We start from the raw sequence: 22,332 nt of genomic DNA on the forward strand, positions 1-22,332 counted from the left end.
CATTTGTATTTCAAGAGATTTTTAGCACAGTGCCTATGCTAAATATTGATAAGTTTTTTTTCATTCTTTCATTATTTACCATATTACTTATGGGGAGGGATTGGCAGAGAAGGGTTATGGGGGTGGAGGAAGTGTTAGAGCTTAAAAAAAATAGACAAGAAACTCTCACATATAATTACCCAAAGCAAAATGGCATGACCACCCCTCCTTCAAAAATCACCACACACTTCCTTTGATCTATGTGATTTATGAATTAGAATTAGAGAATCTTTGTGTTGGAAGGTACCTTAAATACCTCGTAGCTCAACTCTCTTTCTACAAGAATTCCTTTACAGCTTCTGCTTAAATCTGCCTAGTTCAAGGAAATTCACTACCTACCAAGGCAAGATTGAAAAGTTTTTGGTACTGAATAGGTTCAATAGGTTGATGACCTATAGAAAGTAGCCTTAAAGGAGCTAGGGAAAGACTGGAAACTTGCTAATTCAGGGCTGATAGAGTTGTGAATTGTCCCAACTATTCTAAAAGACTATTGGGATTATACAAGAAAAATTATTAAATTACTCATACTCTGTTCTAGAGATCCCACTAGTATGTTTATAACCAAAGATGTTAAGGCAAAAATAAAAACCTCACCCAAATATTAAAAAATATTCATAGTTGCATTATTTGTGATAATCTAAAAGCAAAATATATCCCCAGTGTTTTAGCCTGGGAACAGCTATATAAATTGAACAATAGATAATACTGTTATTTTAGAAGGAACAATGAATTTAGAGATTTCAAAAAATTGTGGGAAACTTGCATGAAGTGAGACAAAATGAAGACAATGGAACTATATATAAACATATGTTTGTATACATACATACACACACACATATTCAAATACTCCAAAATATGTAGACCACAAAAAGCCAACAAAACTCAATTAAAATACTAAACTATTAAAATTAAAGGATATATCCTTCTGTTAATAATCAGCAAACTATAAAGGTAGAAAGTTAGGCTTAGTAATTAGTCTAATCACTCAGGAGGTTCTGTTTAATGATTTTCAGGAAATGTACTGTGGAGAAAGAAGGTTGTTTGAATCTTTGTTGGATATGTTCTTTTGTGTCAAAACAAAATGTGTCTATAAGAGAGGTAAGCAGGGCAACCCAGCCCTGATCTACTCTATTTCCCATAGAACTGAGCCATACATATGATTGGGCCATTTCTGATAATATGTGCCCTGGCCTCTAGCTATTTGTATTTTTGTATTTTCAAACAGAGGTTCCTGGCTGGGCCTTTGGTCCCCATGATGGAATTTGAGGGGAAAGGACAAAGAATATTGGTCACTGAACAGGAGGAATTACTTAGTAGACTTCCAAGTAAGAGAAAAATTCTGTTATTGCTCTCTCTTACTGTCTCTCAAGGATGTCAAAACTCTTTAAGCTTTCTCTATTATTCCCAACAACTTGAGAACAGAATTTCTTTCTCTAATAAAACATGGCTTCTCTAGGTGAGCTTCTGGCTACCTCTTCTGCTTTGTGTTTCTTTCTGAGTGCAGGTGACCGGATAGCAATCCTGAGGTTGGTGTTTTTAGCCTCCTCAAGAAGCTCATGATGAGTTTCAGAAGTTGGGAGCCCCTGGATCCACATGCTAGTTGCTCAGCAGGTGATCTCAACAATAACATCTTGGAGGAGAAAAATGATCACAGCCAGGAGGATGAACAAAAGCCACACTCCAGCCTGCCAGAGGATATAGACCTTAAGTCAGTGAAGATCCAAGGTGAAAGTGTCTGTTCAGCAGTCCTACAAAATGTTTCATGTTTTAATATTTTAAGTATCCTCCTCCTGGGAGAATATAATAGGAGTGATGAATTATTGTATCTTGCTTTAAATATTAGTCAATATGCACTTAAGAGTCTTCTGGGTTTCAAGTATTTCTTTTGTGGTAGAAATAAATAGCTGTCCTATAGCAGATCTACTTTGTATTGAGGAATTTGAAAATTGGAAAAGACCTCAGTGGCCATCCAGTACAATCCATAAATGAAGGGATCTCCACCATAATGTACCTGACAAGTGGTCATTCAGCCTATGCTGGAAGACTTCCAAAGCGGGAACCCACCACCCATTGACACAAACTAGTCTACTTTTGGACAGTTCTCATTGTCAGCAAGATTTCCTTGACATTTGCCTCTGCTCCCAGTGGGGGTACTTTGGGGCTAAACAAACCTACACTCATCCTTCCTCCACATAGCTCCTTTATTTGAACATAAGTATCCTGACCCACCAAGGCTTTTTTTCTCCAGGCTAAACAGTCTCAGTTCTTTCTAGAGATCAAGTGCATAGGTGAGAGGAGGGGAAGGGAAAGATGGCTTGGAAGCTAATTAGCAGTGTGACTTTGGGCTTCCCATCCCAGAACCCCAATTTATTGATCTGTAAAGAGGATGTACTAGATGTTCCCTCAGGTCCTTCTTTGCAGTACAATGTAGGAGAGGAAGAGACACCTGGGGTTAATCACTGAAAGATCCTTACTTGAAAAGATCATTTACAGCTGGGGTGGGGGAGGGAAATGGCAGCTTACAATTCCTCCCATTTCCAGTTTAGGAAAACTGAGGCTGAAATCTGGGAAGGGCTGGCCCAGGGCAGGGAGGCCTAGACTTTGGGTGGTATTCTAAAGAGAATTTACCCTAGCCCGGGGCTCAACAACTCAAAAAACTGAATGAGCCCCAACCTCCGCCCCGAATATCCAGACAACCAATCGCACCTGGAGGTGGAGCTGCCATTTGGTTGCCTTGGCCAATAGAAATGGGGGGCGGGGCCTGGGGGGGGGTCCCAGGGTGTGTGTTTCGGGAGGAAGGTTTCCCTGGGCGTGCTGCTGCCCGGGTAGCTCTTGGCAGAGCAGACTGAGCAGTCGCGGGGAGCTGCATGGAGGACCCCAACGGCGTCGGTCCCGGGGCTGGCAGCCCACTTGGGAACGGTAGCGGCAGCGGAGGAGGAGGAGGCAGCAAGGGAAAGCAGGCGTCGCCCAAGGGCCGGGAAATATTCAAGAACCAGCGGAGGGAGTCCGAGGTGGGCAGTGTCTTGTGCTGGGGAAGGGAAGAGATCGGGGGTGCTGCAGCGAGGGGCGGGCAGAGAGCCGCCCCTAAGTTAGGGTGAGCCTGGGGGCACCGCGGCAGGGCCACAGGAGAGGAGGCCCTGATTCCTCCCCCGTAGATAGTGGAATCCAAAAGATCTGAAGCTGGATGAAGACACCTTGGAAATGATCTAAACCTCTCATCTTACAGATCAGGAAACCAAGGCCCTGGAAGGTTAAGTGACTTGTCCACAGTCATACTGGAGTAAGGAGCAGAGCTAGGACTCTGAGTCCAAGTCCGGTATACTTGCTTAATTAAGCTGGGTGTTTAACCCAGGCCACTTGACCCTCAGGCTGATGTAGTCCCGGGCTTCCCTCCTCATTCTTGCCAGGAATGGGGCCTCAGTTTCCCTTATGCTCCTTGTGACCCAGCCAATATTACCTCAGCCCCAGGACGTCTGGTAAGATCTGCAGGGCTAATGTAGACTGGATAAATGCGGCGGAGAGGTTTACATTTGCTCCTGTACTTCTCCTTTCTAAAGGATCTTAGCTGGGACCCTTTGTGTGACCAGAGAGGAACCTGAGAAGGGATAGACTGGGGTGCCTTGCCTGACCCTTCTCCATTTTGGCTCTTCCTTGTTTCTTAGTTTTGTTCTCTGTGCCACGTGGTGTGGTAGAAAGAAAAGTGACCTGAGTGTAAACCCCAGGTCCGCTGCTTCTTTCCTTTGTGACCTTGGACAAATCTTCATTCTGTTTCCTCAATTGTAAAACGACGAGCATTGAGCTACATCTGATCCCTACCAGCTCTAGAATTCTGATTCTAGAGACCTTTATTCGCCTTACACAGAAAAGCATTCAGTTGGCGTTTGTTGAATGAATGAACCAAGAGTTTGGTAGCACCTGAAGGTCTTTACAAGGGTTACTACTCCATTCTGTCTTGCCCTTTAAGAGTATTTGGCAGGAGTATTTGCTGACCAGGTTTTTTCACCTCTCCTCAGACAGAATTCTCAGTTAAATAGAGGGAATAGGCTGGGTCTGGGAAGTTGAATTCACTGTTTCTTTAGCCCTGCTCCTAAAGAAAGATCAAGCTTCCTTCCCCCAGGGGTTAATGGATTTTATCTGGTCCTGAATGACTAGTCCTTTCCACTAAAAATGGCCCCTTAGAAGAGCCTATACTGTTAATCCTTTTTCTAGGTAGACCTAAGGGCTCTTTATGGTAAACCTAAGGCTAAGGAATGCCCCTCCTCTTTGTGGCTATGGGAGAAGGGGAATAGGGCCTAAAGGACCAAGAGGTAAAAGCACTTGGCCAAAATCATGCTGGTAGCAAGCTCCTAGGAGAGTGTCAAGTCAGAGCCCTGGAGTTGGGGACTCTTCAGGTTGCTGCTGGCTAATCAGACTATGCTTTTTGAAGAGGCAGTGACCCCAGGCCTCTTCAGCAAAAGGCTCTGTTAGCTTTGCTTTGACCAACCAGTGTGGTTCCTGCAGGATCCCTTCCTCCTACCTGCAGAGAGCATCAGCTTAGCGCCCCTGTCTGCCTGGGGCTGCATCTTAATTTTTTTTCATTTCTGCTTTCCCTGCTCTGAAACTCATTGCTAATGGGATCATCTCAGTGTTCATTTCCTGCCAACAGGCTGTCCTAAAAAAATCAGCTCTCCCCTACCTTCTCTGCGAGCTGGGGAAGCTGCCTTTCCCTATCAATGTGTTCCCCATCACCAGGCTGTCTTGGTGCCAGTTATGATGACAATTCACCTTCAGATCTCTCCTTGCCTTATCTAAGAAGAAAAGGTAGTCTTTTAGGCTGCTAAGTACACTGGGACAAAATTAGACTAGCTCTTCCTTATTCGGTCCCCCAGAAGCATTCTGAGATACATTCCTTAGCAGCTCTGTTTAGCTTTGGACGCCAAAGAATATGATGCCCCTGTACCATGTACCCTCTGGTCCTCCCCCCGCCCCCCACATTTGTCCTTCTCCTCTAACTTGTAAGCTCCTTGAGGGCCAAGACTTTTTCTTATTTGTATCCCCAGTGCCTGGCACTTTCTAGCTTTGTGATCCTGGGCAAATCACTTGACCTCTGTTTGCCTCAGTTTCCTCAACTGTAAAATGGTGCTTAATAAATGTTGATTGTAATTGAGAGAGTCTGCATCACTGCAGGATGTCATTTGACCACCTCTCATATCCATACCCACAATGATGTGATGAAACATTGCTTATGCAGGGACATAATTTGATTATTTCTCTCCTCCATTCTGTCTGCTGTAACAGCAGCATGAGTTTATAGGAATGTGGACTTTAGAACTTGAAGCCCTTTGATGATCTGGTCACACAGGACAGACATGTAGCTGGCTTGACATTTTAATTGCTGGAAGGATCGTCCAATAAACAGCAATTATATTGCTGATAAAAGTCTGGGATGTGGGACTTAATTACTTTACAAAAATATTTCTCTATGATCAGCTTCACTGCAGGCTCTTTTTTTTATCAGTTTCCCTCATGCATTTAACAGAATCACTGATTGTTCATTCAGTTCAACCCCCTCATTTTACAAATCCTGTCCTTGAGGCCTGGAGAGGAGAATGACTCGCCCAAGGTCTCACACGGTTTTTGACAGAATCAAGGCTTTTTGACTCACCAAGATAGCTCTTTGTCAACTTTTTTTAAACTTTGGGCGGTTGTTAACCTAGGTTGCCTTTGCAGAAGCAAATATGTGGTCCAGGGGATAGAGTATTAGCCCTGGAGTCAGGAAGCTGAGTTAAAATTCAGCTTCAGCCACTTTCGAGCTTTGTGACCCTGGGCAAGTCACTTGACCTCTGTTTGCCTCAGTTTCCCCAACTGTAAAATGGGGATAACTATAGCACCTACTTCAAAGGATTGATGTAAAGATCAAAATAGATTGTATTTGTAAGACTCTTAGCATAGTGCATGTACTTAGTAGGTGCTTAATAAACATCTATTCTCTTCTCCTGCTCCACCTTTTCTTAACCTTTCAGTGCTCTAGGCAACTCTCTAAGTCGGTAAATTGCTGAGGAGGTACTAAAAGTGCATTTTTAAAGGGAGTTTCCTCATCTCAGAGTTCCTTATAATCAATGAAAATGTAAGTTCAAGTTATTTTATAAGTTCCTGTTTATTTTCCTACAGATGAACTCTTTCTCTTCTAGTTTTGGTTGTAAGTTGGAACAGATATAAGGACATAAACTATAATTTTCACATCAGCTCCTCTTTTTTTTTTTTTTTAAGCAATTGGGGTTAAGTAACTTGCTCAAGGTTACTCGGCCAATTATTTTGTGTGGGTGCCAAGTATCTGAGGCTGGAACCGATCTGGGTCTCCTGACACTGGGGCTGGCGCTCTTACTCACTGTGCCACCTGGCCACCCCTCAGCTCTTCTTTCTGCTCCTGTTTTCCCATGCCCTCAGTTTCCCTTTCTGTACAACCAGTCTTTGAGATTAGCCATAGACATTTTCTGTTGAACTTTGAGGTTGCTTAGTGAGAGTAAGTGAATGTCTGAGCTCCTCCCAGGTGGGAGGACCAGGTGTGATTCTCTCTGGATTTACTCTGGCCTTTTCCTCCTAAGAGGTGGGGAAGGGAATGAGGGAAAAGGAAGCCAAGCAAGCTTTGTTACAACCAAGGCTTCTCCATTTCAGGGCTCTGTGGACTGTCCCAACCTGGAGTTTGAGTATGGGGATGCTGATGAGCATGGGGCCGAGCTGTCAGGTAGGTACAGGGCCAGTGGCTTTGGGGAGATTGGGGGAGAGAGGGAGGAAGGAGGTGGGAGGTTCTCTGGTTCACCTTCTACCACTAGAGATCTGTGATCTCTTCAGCCTCTCAGTTCAGCCCTCTCTGCACCCAGGAACTGTGATGTTTGTCACTGAAAGAAGAGCTCTCTCCTCCCTTTCCTCTTGATTTGTTTGCTCTATCTTTCTACTGCTATTGGTTCTTCCCTTCCTCAAATATTTATTGACCACCTAATTTCATATATTCAGCCAGCATTTTAAAAGCACCTGTTCTGTGCTAGGCACTGGGGAACTTACAAAGAACCTACATTTTGGGTGGGGAGGTAAGGGGCGAGATAAGTCAATATAAAATAATTTCTTAGAGGACACACAGCTGGGGTTAGGAATATCAGAAAAGGCCTAATGCAGAAAACGGTACTTGAAGGAAGTCTTGAAGGAAGCTAAGATTTCTCCCAGGAGTGAATAAGAGAGAGCGTTCTAGGTGTGGGGCATAGCCCCTGCACAGGCATGCTCAAGGGGTTATGGCAGCCAGAGGGAAGAGCAGCAGACTCTGCTCAGCTTCTTCCTGGGAATCTCCTTTGCCTCTACATAACTTCTTTCTCTCACTATTTTTTTCTCTTTCCCCTTCCTTTTCTTCCTGTCCTTTTTCTCTTCCTCCCTTCCTTTGTTCCTTTATCTCCTTTGCCTTTTTCCTTTCCCTCTCCTCTCCTTCCTTTCCCTTTCCCTCCTATTTTTCCTTCCTCTCTCCTTTCTTTCTTCTCTCCCTCTTTTCCTTATCTTCCCCTTTCCTCCTTCTCTCCTTTCCTTCTTCCCTCCTCCCTCCCTCCTTTCCTTCTTCTCTTTTGCCTTTCCTTTCTCTCTCTCTACTTTTTTCTCCCTCCTTTCTTTCCTCTCACCTTTCCTTTTTCTCTCTCCTTTCTTTCCTTTTCCCCTCTTTTCTTTACTCTCTCCCTCCTTTCCTTATTCTTTCACCCTTTATCTTCTCTTCTTTTTCTCTCCCTTTCTTTTTCTCTCTTCCCTTTCCTTCCTTCTCCCTCTCCTTTCCTTCCTCTCAACTTTTCTTCCTCTCCCTCTTCTTTTTTCTTCTTCCTCTTTTTTATTTCTGTACCCCTTCTCCCTCCCCCATTATTAACCTCTAAGGTCTGGGGCTGTAAACAGTATATAGACCTCATTTCTCATATGTTTTCTGTTCCCCTTAAATCCTTTACCTCAAATCATGTGGTGATATTTAAAGAAAATAAAGCTTGCTATGTGAACCTGCAGGATGCAGGCAAAGAAGCCTGGATTGTCAAAGACAGTGGCCTGTGCATGTACACTCCCCCCACTCTCCCCCCCCCCCCCATGCCACACCCCCATCCTGGGATATTCCTAAGCTGTAGCTGAGCAAAGCCCACTCATCTGTCAGAGCTGGGCTGGTTCTATCTGTTTGTTTTTTAGCTCAGACTGAGTGTGCTCCCTTCAGTATTTAAAGACCTCAGTGTTCAGAGGTATGAATGCCAGTTATTAATAAGCAGCTCCCTTCATGCCTGGGAAAAAGATGAGGTGAAAATTAAATTTTCTGTCACATGGAAGTGATACTTGGAGGCACGTTTCTCTCAGAAGAGACACATCTTTAGAGAAGTTCTTAGGAATAAGTGTAGAGGAAAATGTCTTGATGAATTGATAGGGAGAGAGAGAACAAAGTCAGCTCTATCCCTCCTTCCTCCCCCCACCACATACACACTCTGAGGGGCCTCGTTCTCATTTCTGCCTTATTTCCTAGGTACTACATTCTTTTATCTTTTCTTTGTGACAATGTAGGTGTTGCCTCTGTCTGACAGCTAGGTAAACTAACACTCAGAGAGAGTCGTGAAGATTGGGTTCAAGCTTGAGCTCTGCTACTTATAAGCTGTCTGATCATGCCCGAGTCCCTGTTCATTTCTAGACCTGGATTTTCTTTTCTTCTTTTTTTTTTTTTTGAGGCAATCAAGGTTAAGTGACTTGTCCAGGGTCACACAGCTAGTATAGACTTGAATTTTCTGATTTATAAAAGGAGAGTGCTAGATAGAGATGATCTTTAGTCCTTCCATCTCTTCCTCCTCTTGAAGGACTGGGTTTGTGAGTGAGAGAGTCCTTCACCATTCCAGGATCCTCAAACCTATCTGTAGTCAGGAGCCCTGACTCCTGGGCTCAAGTTGAATTCATTGGACTGTTTGCAATAGAATGCTGGCTAGCTTTCATGGGCTTTTTTCTTGCTCCATGACTTCAGCTGGGAGCCTAAATAAGGTCAAGAAACCTAGATCCAGGGGTGACTAGGTGGCGCAGTGAGTAGAGCACCAGCCCTGGAGTCAGGAGGACCTAAGTTCAAATCCAGCCTCAGAAACTTAACACAAAAGCTAGCCTTGTGACCTTGGGCAAGTCACTTAACCCCAATTGTCTTGCAGAAAACAAAAAAGAAAAAAAAGAGAAACCTAGATCCACAAATCTTGAATATTCTGTTCTTGGTATTTCTAAGTCTCTCCCTGACCTCTAGGGCATCTCGCTTCCTGGATTTCATTCTGTGCTGAGACGCGGAATTAACTTTGTTGTCCAGTCATTTCCGACTCTATATGATTCCATGGACTTTTGTCCATGGGGTTTTCTTTTCTTGGCAGAGGTACTTGAGTGTTTTGCCATTTCCTTCTCCAGCTCATTTTCAGATGAGTCAAATAAGGGTTCACTGACTTGGCCAGGGTCACACAATTAGTGTTTGAGGCCAGATTGGAACTTGGATCTTCTTGGCTCCAAGACCAGTGCTCTAATCCACTGCCCCATGGAATTACTATTCTTTGACTAAAGTCATAATAATTACTATTTATATACAAATAATTCACATATAAATATTTAAGTAATTTATATAAAAATAATTGTATAGTGATTTAAGGATTGCAAAGTACATACATATATTTGCATATTCAATCCTGACAACCCTGTGAATTAGAGGTACTCCTATCTTAGATAACCTGTTGGAGCCTTGATTTCCTTAAATGACTTGCCCAGGGCCACACAGCTGTGTGGTAAGATTTGAACAGGAGATTTGAATTCACAAAGGGAGCCATTGCCCAAATGATGTGATATTGTCGTTGTCTATCTGTTAGGCAGTCCACTAGACCTCAGAGGAGGGGCCGATTGGGCCCCACCCTTGGAGAACTGTCTACCTTTAACTGACAAATTGATCTTGGGAGTGGTGATGGTGTGATTTGCTGTATGCCAAAAGCACATGCTACCTCTTTTCTCTCCCTCTGGTAACCTTGCTGCCTCAGCTAGGCTGGCTTGCCTGTGTTGGAGGTGGTAGAAGGGGTCCTGAGTTCTCTCACAGATAGGTCCCCAAAAGGAAACACTGGTGGTCTCTCCCTGTCATAACTTCAGCGTCTCTGCTCTCTCTTCCTCAGTATCAGTCTCAGCATCTTTCAATGTCGGTTTTGTTCTCTTTATCTCTTTTTAATTTTTAAAAAATTGTTCTGAAATCCTCTTCTTGGTGGTCAAAATACTTCATTTCTTTCTCTAGGGATGTGTGTGTGTGTGTGTGAGAGAGTGTTAAACAACACTCTGGTTCTCAGCTCTGGATTTTAGAAAATGATATGGGTTTCAGAATCTGTAGAGATGGGATTGACTTCAGTCAAAATGGACAAGCCACAAGAAACTAAAACCCCAAGAGAGTGGTCTAACTAAAAGGACTCTGGATTAGGAGCCCAGAGACCTGGGTTCTGCCACTAGCAAGCAGAGTGACCTTGGGTGACTCATTTTTCTTCTCTGGCCTCAGTTTCCTCATCTGGAAGGTGAGGGGATTGAGCTCAGTGGTGTCTAAGGTCCTTCCCGGCTCTCCCACTGAATCTCTGCTGTTCTGTTTCCTCCTGTTTCTGTAACCCAAATTAGGTTGCCCTATCTCTTGCAGTAGCCAGCTGGCTGGAGGAGTGCAGATCTGACTGTCTAATCGCCTGGGGACCTGGGTGGTTATTTTTAACTTTCTCCTCAGAAGGGGTGGAAGCTGGATCTGGGCAGGGCTGGGCACAGGAATGTGTTGGAAGCCTCAGCTCTCCCACTACTAAACTGTCAGTGACTCTATCTGTCCCCTTTTTCTCCACCACAGAACTGTACAGCTACACTGAGAACCCAGAGTTCCCTATCAACCGGCACTGCTTTGAAGAGGATTTCAGGACACAAGGTGCTCTTGTGCGGAGAGACCCTTCCTCTGAAAGGCCAGGGAGCAGGAGCTCTCTGTCCTCTGTGGCACACACCTTCATTCTTCCTGTGGTGCATTAGTATGCTCTAACAAAGGGCCAGAGATAATGACAACCCCCTCTTCCCCTTCCAGAATCCCAGGAAGTTCCAATAGTTGAATTGGCAGAAAGAGGCTATGGACCAGAAATTGGGAATACTTGGCTTAGGTGCCTTTGTTATTATAATATTAAAATTGAAACCTTGCTGTTCCAAAGGAGGTGGTGGGATGGGCTCCAGCAAAAGGACACCCAGGTTAAAGATTCTCCTCCCTGTGTATTCTTAGCCTCCTTCTCTCTCTCCCCTCTTGGGGGGGATTATCTCCTGCAGCCAGACAACTGACTGCTTGAAAAAAAATTTTTTTTAATTTTTGGAGGGCAATTGGGGTTAAGTGACTTGCCCAAGGTCACAAGGCTAGTTTTTGTGTTAAGTGTCTGAGGCTGGATTTGAACTCAGGTCCTCCTGACTCTAAGGCCGGTGCTCTATTCACTGTGCCACTTAGCCACCCCTTGAAAATTCTTTTAACTCCCCCAGTTTTGAAAACCATTGATACTCTCCTGTGTCATTGACTGCTTTGGACCACTGATTCTATGAAGATCCTCTTCATAGAAGGAGTAAGGTTTGATAGTTAGAGAAGCTTGAGAGAGATGGTGGGGAGAGACTCAAGAGTAGCTATTCTGTTAAGATATATTGGGAGTAGGCCAGTTTTGACTCACATTGGCCATGGGGCCTCCTTTCTTTCCAGTACAAGGCAGAGGCTGGCTAGAACTGGAGGAGGCCTCACAGAAAGCCTATATAATGCGTCTTCTGGACCAGTTGGAGGTGATTAACAGGGAACAACGGCTGAAAGTGGCCCGGGCTATCCTCTATCTGGCCCAGGGTAAGTGTTCCTTCCACAAGGCTGGGGAGGTGGCATATATGTGGGCTGCAGGGTTGTTTTCAAAGGAGGTTGAGCATTGACATCCACTGGGCACAGCTGTTTTATTGTTTGCCTTTCTAGACGATCTGGGGTAATGGTGCCTGGGTGTAACTCTCCTGGGTCCAGTGCCTAGGGTCTTGATACCCTTAATAAAAGGATTTGTTCTGTAAAACTTGGACTCAGTCAAAAGGCTGCACCCAAGGACTTAGAAGGCCACATGTGGCCTCAAGGTCACAGGTTCCTCTGCCTCTATCTCTCCAGGCAGCTCTGCCTTTACTTTGTTCTTCCGTTTACCTGGTGGGGAAAGGAACTACCATCTGACTTTCACTTCAGCTAGTCAAAAATCAAGCCCTCCCTGTGGGCAAGAGCCATAGTCAAACCCACATGGGGGAAGATGGGTAGGATAAGGCATGGTCCAATAGAAGAGAAACATGTACAAAAGGGAAAGGCAAGGAGATTTGAAGTTAATACAGTCTGATTGAGCAAAATGTTGAGGGGAATCTGAGTCCTTAGACTTGGGTGGGGTTAATCATGGAAGAGATGACTGGAGTCTTGGTTACCCATACAAGAAAATTATGTGGACCCTTTATGGAAAAACATGAGTAAGAGTTGCATAGGATGAGAAGGCATGGCAGCTTAGAATCTGCACCATTGGTTGGGAGTGGAGGTCATGAATCCATTAAACTATTTGGAGGGGACATGAGTTTTCCTGGCAGGGTATGGAAGCTAGGAAGGAGCAAGGAACTGAAGAGAGAAGGACTTTGTAGGAGGCTAATTGGTAATGAGCTTGGGCCTGATGCAGGAAGCATGGCCTACTTCTTCCTTCTCATCCCCCAGTAAGATTTTGGGAAATCTGGAATCTCTTAGGATGAGGAGAATCAGAAGCCAGGGAAGGCATGAGTCCTTGTATTAGCACCTCTACCTGATTTTCCATCGGGGGGGATCAAAATTGACCAACCTACAATAAAGGAGACTGAGACAAAGCTCTGAGCCAGTACCAGTTCATTAAAGGGTCCATGGTCCCCTATAATGATCTGTTATGCCTCCTTCTTCCAGGACCTTGTATTTATAGAGTTTGATATCCAAATATGCAAAAGAGGTACAGAATTTCATTGGTTGATAGACCTTGAGGGCCAAAAAATGACATATTAGCAGGAGGGGCACAGATTGGGTGAAGCATGGGGCATCTTCACCGAATGAGTGGTCACTAAGTGATCACAGGATGGTCTCCTGCCCATGTTGGACAAGAGAGAATGGTCTGGAGGTACAAAGGTAAATTGGAAGACTTTCCATGTAATTGAGTCACCGCCACCACACTGGGCTTGGCCACCATGATAAGGAAAAAGAAGGGTGGAGGGCCTTTAGGTAGCTTCCTGTGATTAAGCAAATGAACTTAGACTCTGCACCTCACAGCTCTGGGGCCAAATATACAAAACTTATAATTACTATGGAATCACAGCAACTTGATTGATACTGATTGGAATAGAGTAGGGGTCCTCACTGAATTATTTCTCACATTCCCCTGCTTTGATCCAGAGAGACTCCAGTCTAATCTAAATGCATAGGAGGCATAGGCAGTGCAAAACCAGTAGAGGGGCAGTCCCCTCACTGAGGTGCAAAGGTGACGTTAGTAAAGAGGGAAATGAGCACTGCTTATATTGATTATGTTCCATTTGAAAAACATTAACTCATAATATACTAGATATCTGAGGTGGCTCTCTTACTAATCAAGAAGCATGAGAGTTGGTACCTCTTAGTAAACCATGCCCTACAAAATAGGAAAATTAGGGGACCATAGGGCATTTGTTCAAGGGCAGCAGCACAAGCATTGTCTGCCTTACATACAGGTTCTGGAAATCTCTTGAATTTGTGAAAACGATTCAGACAATTTCAATGACAAGCCTTCCCATTGTGGTGATGAGAGGCCACATCCCTGCAGACAATACAAACAGATCTAGACAGCTATAGCATATGGAGTGGAGGGAAATAAGGAAAAGGTTGAGATCTATAAACAAAGGGATTATCATCATTGTTGTTAGTGGTGGAGCAAAAGCCAAAGTAGGAGATTGAAAAGGAGGATTTGAGGTTCCAGTCACTGCAGGCTCAGGAATAGATGGATTAGGAACCATTTGTTGATGGGAGGATGATGATGATGATGGAGTCACACTTACTCATTGCATTTCATGTAACCTTCTAATGTCTGAAACATCCTCTGATGCAGTCCTGCGGTCCTCTGGAGAGCTCTCCTCTTGGGAATACTGGAGTCAGTGGGGCTTCAGAGCAGCTTCTGGTGGATTTGCTTCTCCAGTTCAGGTCACTTGTAGAAATCCCCTTTTCTGCTAAAAATCTCTGACAAGATCTTAATACAGTTCTAGTTTTCTATGACAATAACTAGGTCAGGTAGTGAGAACTAGCTCAAACCTTAATAGCGGTAATATGAACATCACTAGACCAGAGAATTTACATTTTTCGATTGGCAATTTTAAATAAGAATTGAAAAATTAAAAAAAATTTTGAAGAAAGTCCAAGGCATTTAATTTTATGTTTCTAAAAACAATCCATGTTCTCAGGTTAGCTTTGAAGGGGCTTCTTCCTTCTAGATCTGCTCCTCAGGTGCTAAGAGGTAATTATACAAACTGGATATAAAATAGAACTATAAGAGGAATTTTAATAAAAATAAAGGAATATTAAGAATACCCAATTCACCTGAAACTTCAGAAAATTTCGATTGTTGCATCATAAGGGCCTGAATTGTTAAACGAAACTTTGACTCTCTTTTATATTATGAGATAAACATTTCAAACATTTTTTTACATGTAAAATTCTTAATCCAATTTTTAAAATTGTGTCACATCTCCTACTAATCAAATTATGGTGAAAGAATGTTATAGGCTAGTCTCTTGTAAACTAACTCACCAATTGAAAGGCTTCATGGTCTCTATTATTTGTGATTCCAATGACAATCCAAAATGATCCCTCACTAGCATATGTTACACTTAATCAAAAGTCACCAGTAGGGTTCATCTTCTTTTATACTTGTTATCAATGGAATCTGTTATGTAAGGAGAAAGGCAGGAATATAGTGGCATTAATACTGTTGGATTTCAGGTATGAATCATGGGCAGTCAAATGTATGATAGAATGTCATAGATTCAGAATTAACTGGGTGGGAACACATCTTATTTACAAAGATGAGGGAATCCTATCTTCACCTTTGAAAGGTCATTCTCTGAACTTTCCCAGAGACAGACATCCACCTATGGCAGTCCTCAGATTTCAAGGGCACATGGCATTTCCCTTGAATGATGAACCAGCAGCCTTATGAAGGGTCAGACACTTACACGTGGATTCAAGACTTAGAATAGCAGCAAATTAAAGTGCCAAGAGATTTCTTCATATAGCAAAATTTCACTAATTACAGCTTAGGGCTAAATAATTTTTTCTTGTACATTAGCTTCAAATTTTCATTTTAGAGTTTTCTATTTGCAAATTTCATCTTTTTTTCCCTTATTATCCCCCTGCTTCATCTGCAGATAAAACTAAAGGGGAGAGCATCACACCATTTCTAGAATACACCAGAGTCCATGTAGACAATTGGTTTATATCTGGGAACAATTTCCTTGTTGAAAGTTATGGTATCAGAAGGAGCAGTGGCTTTAGAATCAGGGAATAGTTCAACCTTGGTCAAGGACTGACTTGGGCATAATAATAATCTTTTTTTTCTGTAAGAGGGGTTCAAGCTAGCAAATGGCCACCAGTGAATGTAGCTTGAAAGGTGAGCTGATTAAAAGCTACCCAAGTTGGACAAGTGACTGGAGGGGTGTCTGGAGCAATTCACTTTAACTTAATTAAATCTGTTACCCCTTGTATGCCACACTAACCTACCTTATGAATTGTTTTTTTTGTTTGGTTGGTTTTTTTTTGCTTTTTGGAGGGCAATTGGGGTTAAGCGACTTGCCCAAGGTCACATGGCTAGTTTTTGTGTTAAGTGTCTGAGGCTGGATTTGAACTCAGGTCCTCCTGACTCCAGCGCTCATGCTCTATTCACTGCGCCACCTAGCTGCCCCCTACCTTATGAATTGTAAAAGTATACCCGGGTAGGAGCCCAAGAGAACTGCTTTGCATTGTACTGCTTTTTCCACTTAAAAGTTCATATACAACGAATAGCTCCTTCAAAGTAAAAGCATTAAAAGATAAAATTTTCATAAGTTTCCAAATGATCCCACATGACATGTACTTTACTATTCAAAAGTTTCATTTCTCCACTTTGGATGGGAGAAGCCCCAGTTCCTCAAAGGGCAGTGCTGCTGAGTTTTCCCACACCCAACAGTAGGGCTCATCCCAAGCAACCTCACAAAGATCTCCTAAGAGGATTTTACCATGCTTTTCTCCCAACAGTAAGTCATTTACTATTATTATTTTCTAAGTTAAAAAAAAAAAACAAAATATACTCCAGTAATCCTATAACAGATGTTTTTGTAATGTTACTATTCAGATTGAAGAGAAAGAAATTAAGTTTAACAACTTCTCTTAGCCTTCTTGTACTTAAAACGTCACCAATCAGGTAATAATAATTTATTTAAATACCTTTCAAACTTAGCAATTCATAGAAAGTTATTTACTTTATTATCCCTGGCATTTTCATAGTAATCATAGTACAGTGTGTCCCTAAAATCTGGACACATAAGAAATCTCATTAACTATGCATATTTTCAAGAAATGAAATGAATGAAATTTTCAACAATGTTTTATTTAATTAATATGGATTTTAACCATGACAATTTCATATGAAATAAAAACTTTCATTAGCTATTGGGGACTATTTTCCATATCAATGAGACTAATTTAATTTAATTAATGAGATTTCCTATGTGTCTCCTATATCTTCCTATGAAATCTCATCTATGCTAAATAAATAAATTTAATAAAATGTTGTTGAAAATTTCATTCATTTCATTTCTTGAAAATATGCATAGTTAATGAGATTTCCTACATGTCCAGACTTTAGGGACACCCTGTAGTATGTGTATTGCCTACCATATGCTGGACTTTTTCTATATTTTTTAAGTTGCTTGTCTGTTTTTAGTAATAACTTTAAAATGTTTAGTCTATAGTTACTCTATTTTGTTAATACTCCATGCCAATTAGAAAAAGTACCTATAAATGGGATAGCATGTTGTTGAATTGTATTCCTACAAGGTCTGAACACTAAAGTGCTTATCCTTTATACAAACCAGGAACTGTGTTAAGTGTTTCACAACTATGTGTTTCTCCCAATAACCCTGGGAGATAGATGGAAATATTTATTACCCCCTTTGTACATACAACGACTTGATTAGATTCTCTAATTTACTACCACTACGATATTTTCAACCCAATCAATTTTGATTTATAATGACTGGTGTAATAACTAAACTTCATTTCACATAAGGTTTTATTATTTTTAGTTGGCTTATATTCAAAAAAATTCACAGTGACACTTCCAACTTCCCATTACTGCTTCTTTGTTCTTTTGAGTTACTCAAAGAGCCAAAATTACTAACCCCTTAGTATGATTATTTAAACCAGAGCAAAGAGATAATCCCTTCTCTATCAATCAATTAATATGCATTTTATGAAACTTAATTTTGCAGTCTTACATTAATTGGGGAAGAAAGACATGCAGCAATTATCAAAGGACATTATTTTTAAAAATTCCTAAATCTTTTTTATTTCAGTGGGATTAAGACTCTCTCTGAAATCTTCTTTTCAAAACTCCAAGCTGCTTTACTTTCAAACCCTGAATTTATACTGTCAGTGCAAACAGACCCCAACTTTCTTTACCCTTTCACTCATCCTTTATTTTTCTAATTTCCTTATGCAGCATTATTTTTTTTTCTTCTACTTGCTTAATTCCTTTAGTAAACCCCCTTTTTGGTTAAGTGGTTACAAAGCACAAATAATACTAATTTCTTCGAAGACTTTGGGGCAATTAGAATTAGTTAACAATCACATAGGTTTTTTTAAGTGATAGGCAAATAGACTCAAAAACAATTCACTCAGCACAAGTTCCTCATTGTGGGGTGTCAAAGATTTCAGTAAGCAGGAATGACTTTGGAGAAGAAATCATCTATTTCCTTAAAGTTAATTTCTTTTATGCTGGAAAGGAATTCACCCAGCTATTTTGGCAGTGCCCAAGGGGATCGGCCAAAGCCCAACTATGGCACAGGAATATAACAAGAATTACACTACTAGAAAACTATCTACTAGAGGTTGTACTTTTCTGAAGGGCTCAGGGTATAACTTTTTCTTTATTTCCTTCCAAATCACTCAAAATTAAGTACATTTTGTTTTTTAAATAACTTTTCAAGTTTTGCTTTTCCCTCTCAAAATTTCAGTATTTTATACTTTAGTAAGACATATGCTCATTTTAATTTGATCTTTTTTAATTTGAGCACCTTCTGTTAGGTGTACATGCACTTAATTTATTTCTGTATCTATTTTTTTTTTGTTTTTGCTTTTTGGAGGGGGGAGTGCAGAGCCATTGGGGTTAAGTGACTTGCCCAGGGTCACACAGCTAGTAAGTGTTAATAAGTGTCTGAGGCCAGATTTGAACTCGGGTCCTCCTGACTCCAAGGCCAGTGCTCTATTTACTGTGCCACCTAGCCGTCCCTGTATCTATTTTTTTTTTTAACATATTAAAACACCTGTTAGCTACAAGTTAGCACAAAGCATGAATAGCATAATACAGACACTTATTTCCCATTCTCTTAAAAATTTTTATAATTGTATAAGTTCCTTTTCTATCTAAAGAACCCGCTATTCCTTAACTTAGTTTCATCATTTACAAAATGGACACACACAGGATGTATAACAAGACACAACATTAAATCAGGCCTGAACTTCTAAGTTTTTCTTTAGGAGATTTTGAAGTCAAGATCTTACCTGTCTCCTCTTTTTTTTTTTTTTGGAGGGGGGAAGGCAAGGCAATCGGGGTTAAGTGACTTGCCCAAGGTCATACACAGCTAGTAAGTGTGTCGTGTCTGAGGCTGGATTTGAACTCAGGCTCTCCTGACTCCAGGAGGTGCTCTATTCACTGGGCCACCTGTCTCTTTAAGTTTATAACTTATGACCATCTTGTGGCTGTCAGCCTAAAATGATTCTTTTATTTCCTTATTATGTTAATGCTTTTAGAATCTTATCAATAAAACATGTAATTTAGTAACAGTACAAATTACTTTAATTTGCCAATTGGGTTCACCCATTTAAAGTGCACTTTGTATTTAGTCCCTAATATCAGTACCCAATAGATAGAAGAGCTGGTTAAAGTTCCATTCCTCTAGATTTTTTGTCAAAGTATAACCATAGGAAAAAAAAAACTGAGAATGATGAAGAATGCAGCAATATCAGTAGTTCATTTGTTCTAAGGTGATTTTGGGAGATTGTTCAATAAAATTCTCTAACTTTCTAAGTAATCAGAAGTTCCATGTTTGGCCAAAACAATCTCTTGTATTCTCAAACCAAACTTTACACAGCTTACTAGGTCTTTCTTTAGTCTCCCCCTGATAGGGAGTCTATTCCTCTTCCAACTGGGAACCTGTAGGATGCATTTCTTCTCTCTCCTGTGGGTGTTCCCGACCAGGAGTGCCACTCTTAGAAGGAATTTCCCCTGAAAGAATTGGACTAGATTTTTGAGGTATTTACTTATTCCATCTGAGAAGTTCCCCAAATGAAGGTGCTGGAGATGACCTCCCACCCCTTAGATTATGAATTGAGGGAGGTAATCTTCTACCTGCCAGAGTTCCACCTACATGGGCATCTTTCCTACAGCTAACACTGCTATTCAGGGATTTGTTTTGGCAAATTTTCCAATACTTCCAATTCTTAATTCCTGGACTTAGCCTTTAGGATTCTAAGACCAATCAACTATGGCCCACAGGTCCTTTTAAAGTGAATATTCAGCAAAATTTATATCTACTTTCCTTTAGGATTTCTGAAAATTTAGCTTTCATTGTCAATAACTGACTTAATCCTAAGCAAATGTAAGTGAAAATAACCTTTTCCTTTCCTCATATCTGTAAAACCAAAATGAGCCTTTTTCTCAGGTCAGAAGAAGGTTGGATAAGAGCGGCAGCCCCAGAGTCAGGAGACCTGGGTTCGGTTCTGGCCGCCAATACTCGGCACCCACACAAAAATAACTGGCCATATAGCCTTGAGCAAGTTACAAAAAGAAGAAGGTGGGATTGTTTCCAGGATGGTCACATCAAACCTTGACAACTTACTGTTGAGGTTGGGAATCTCCCCCCTAAAACTATCAGGTCTGGCCTTAAGTATTGTTCCCTCAAGGTGTTATCAGAGCGCCAGAGTGGGGAATCACTCCCCCGAGGCCTATCCATCCAGTGTCTGATCATAGGGTCCTTGAGATGGGTTCCTCACCCTTCTGTTAGGCACCAAAAGTTCCCCTTTAACCAATTTAATAGCTTTCTCCACTGATGACAAAAATAATTTAATTACTACTTGTTAAAAGAATTTAAAGGCAAAAAAATCTATTTTAACCCTGCCAACAGGAAGTTTTAAAATTAGCTAGCTGACTAGCTAGCTGAAAATGAGGAACTAGCAATTTTGCTACTGAATCTACCAGGTCTTAATAAAAGGAAACTAAGAAAACTTTATTTTCTTAGGGGGGAAAAAATCCCAGTAGCCTGTGTATAAAAAGTTAAAATTATAGCCACATAATTTTTATAAAAATAGAATGTGAGTGCTCTAAAACTTATAAATTTAGACAGATTAGTCACAAATTCAAACAGTCCTTCTTAGCCCAATTGGGATCCGTCTTAAAGAAAATGAATTTAGGGTAAATCAAGGCAGTCTCAACAAATCTTGAAGAGAATTGTGAAGGGAGTCCAAACTCCTAGGGCTGGTGTCTGTGGGGAGGCATTAGTGAAAATTTGACTTGGTGTGCACTTTCTTTTTGGCTGCCTTCCAGGGGCCAACCTAAAGAGGTTGAGGTCCATGCATCACCATCCCATCTTGGGGTGCCATCAACGTGGGCGTAAAAATTATCTGACATGCAAAGTTCTGAACCGAGAGCACTTTGTAATAGGGTATATGCTCTCCTCTAATGAAGTGGACCTCAGATCAGAGCCCCCTTCTTCCAGGACCTTGTGTTTATAGAGTTTGATACCCAAATATGCAAAAGAGGCATGACAAAGTACAGAATCTCATTGGTTGATAGACCTTGCTCTTGAGGGCCAAAAATGACATATTAGCAGAAGGGCACAGATTGGGTGAAGCATGGGGCATCTCCACTGACTGAGTGGTCACAAGATGGTCCCCTGCCCATGTTGGACAAGAGAGAATGGTCTGGAGGCACACAGATAAATTGGAGGACTTTCCATGTAATTGAGTCACCGCCACCACACTGGGCTTGGCCACCATGATGAGGAAAAACAAGTGTGGAGGGTCTCTAGGTGATTAAGCAAGTGAACTTAGACTCTGTAGTTCTGGGGTCAGATATACAGAGCTTATAATTACTGCCCCAATGGAATCATATCAGCTTGATTGATACTGATTAGAATAGAGTAGGGGTCCTCACTGAATTATTTCTCACACATCCTACTTTTCCTTCTCTCAGGCACCTTTGGTGAATGTGACACAGAGGCTGACATCCTGCACTGGTCCCGATATAACAGCTTTCTGCTGTACCAGATGGGAACTTTCACTGCCTTCCTGGAGCTCCTGCACATGGAGACTGAGTGAGAGGCTTCTGGGAAAGCCGTCCTTAGGCCTAGGCTCCCCTGCTCTGGGCACAGTGGGGAGGGATGCAGGGCACTACCCAAAACACTCTGGTGCTTTTCCCCTATGCCCTCTGGAACACAGACCAGTTGACCTCTGGGGTTCTGTTCTACCCATAACCAGGGCTGACCTACAGTGGGAATCCTCTAACCGAGACCCACAAGGTCTGTGGATAGACTTTGGGGGTGGAGTGTGTCTGTGAATTTGGATGGGAAAAAAAATCGCATCTTTATTTTCACTGTTTGATTTTCCTTGTAATTCTTTGTAATTAAAATCGTTATTCTGAGGAGGAATTCATTGATATCACCAGCCTCCAAAGGGATCCATGATGCAAAAAAGGTTAAGAACCTCTGATCTAGGCCCAGTATTGTGCTGGGTACCGTGGGAGACACATGATGGGTAGAACCACAATTCATATTCTCTTCTATCAATGAGATCAAATGAAATAATAGATGTAAAGGGCCCTGGAACCTTAAAGTGCTAGAAAAAGATCAATTCTGATTCTGATTATTTCATCTGCCCTTGATAGCTATGGGTTTTCTTTAATCAGAATTAGCCTCATCATCTCTTTGCTGTGTGTGTGTGTGTGTGTGTGTGTGTGTGTGTGTGTGTGTGTGTGT

At 41.8% G+C, this 22,332-nt stretch overlaps 1 protein-coding gene across 1 annotated transcript in view; it reads left to right on the plus strand.

Moving 5' to 3' along the window:
• The first annotated feature begins 2,808 nt into the window (after positions 1–2,808).
• The window catches only part of STRIP2 (striatin interacting protein 2), an 82,005-nt gene continuing 62,481 nt past the window's right edge, over positions 2,809–22,332 (plus strand). The window contains exons 1-5 of the mRNA XM_069087202.1: positions 2,809–3,050; positions 6,694–6,763; positions 10,892–10,966; positions 11,765–11,899; positions 21,552–21,672. Of these exons, the coding sequence (XP_068943303.1) occupies positions 2,907–3,050; positions 6,694–6,763; positions 10,892–10,966; positions 11,765–11,899; positions 21,552–21,672 (545 nt within the window). The 5' untranslated portion in view covers positions 2,809–2,906. The remainder of the gene's footprint in view (positions 3,051–6,693; positions 6,764–10,891; positions 10,967–11,764; positions 11,900–21,551; positions 21,673–22,332) is intronic.

This window comes from Petaurus breviceps, unplaced genomic scaffold (genome assembly GCF_028583685.1).
Source record: "Petaurus breviceps papuanus isolate PSGF00001 unplaced genomic scaffold, PetGlider_PUasm1.0 181, whole genome shotgun sequence".
NCBI classification, from domain to species: domain Eukaryota; kingdom Metazoa; phylum Chordata; class Mammalia; order Diprotodontia; family Petauridae; genus Petaurus; species Petaurus breviceps.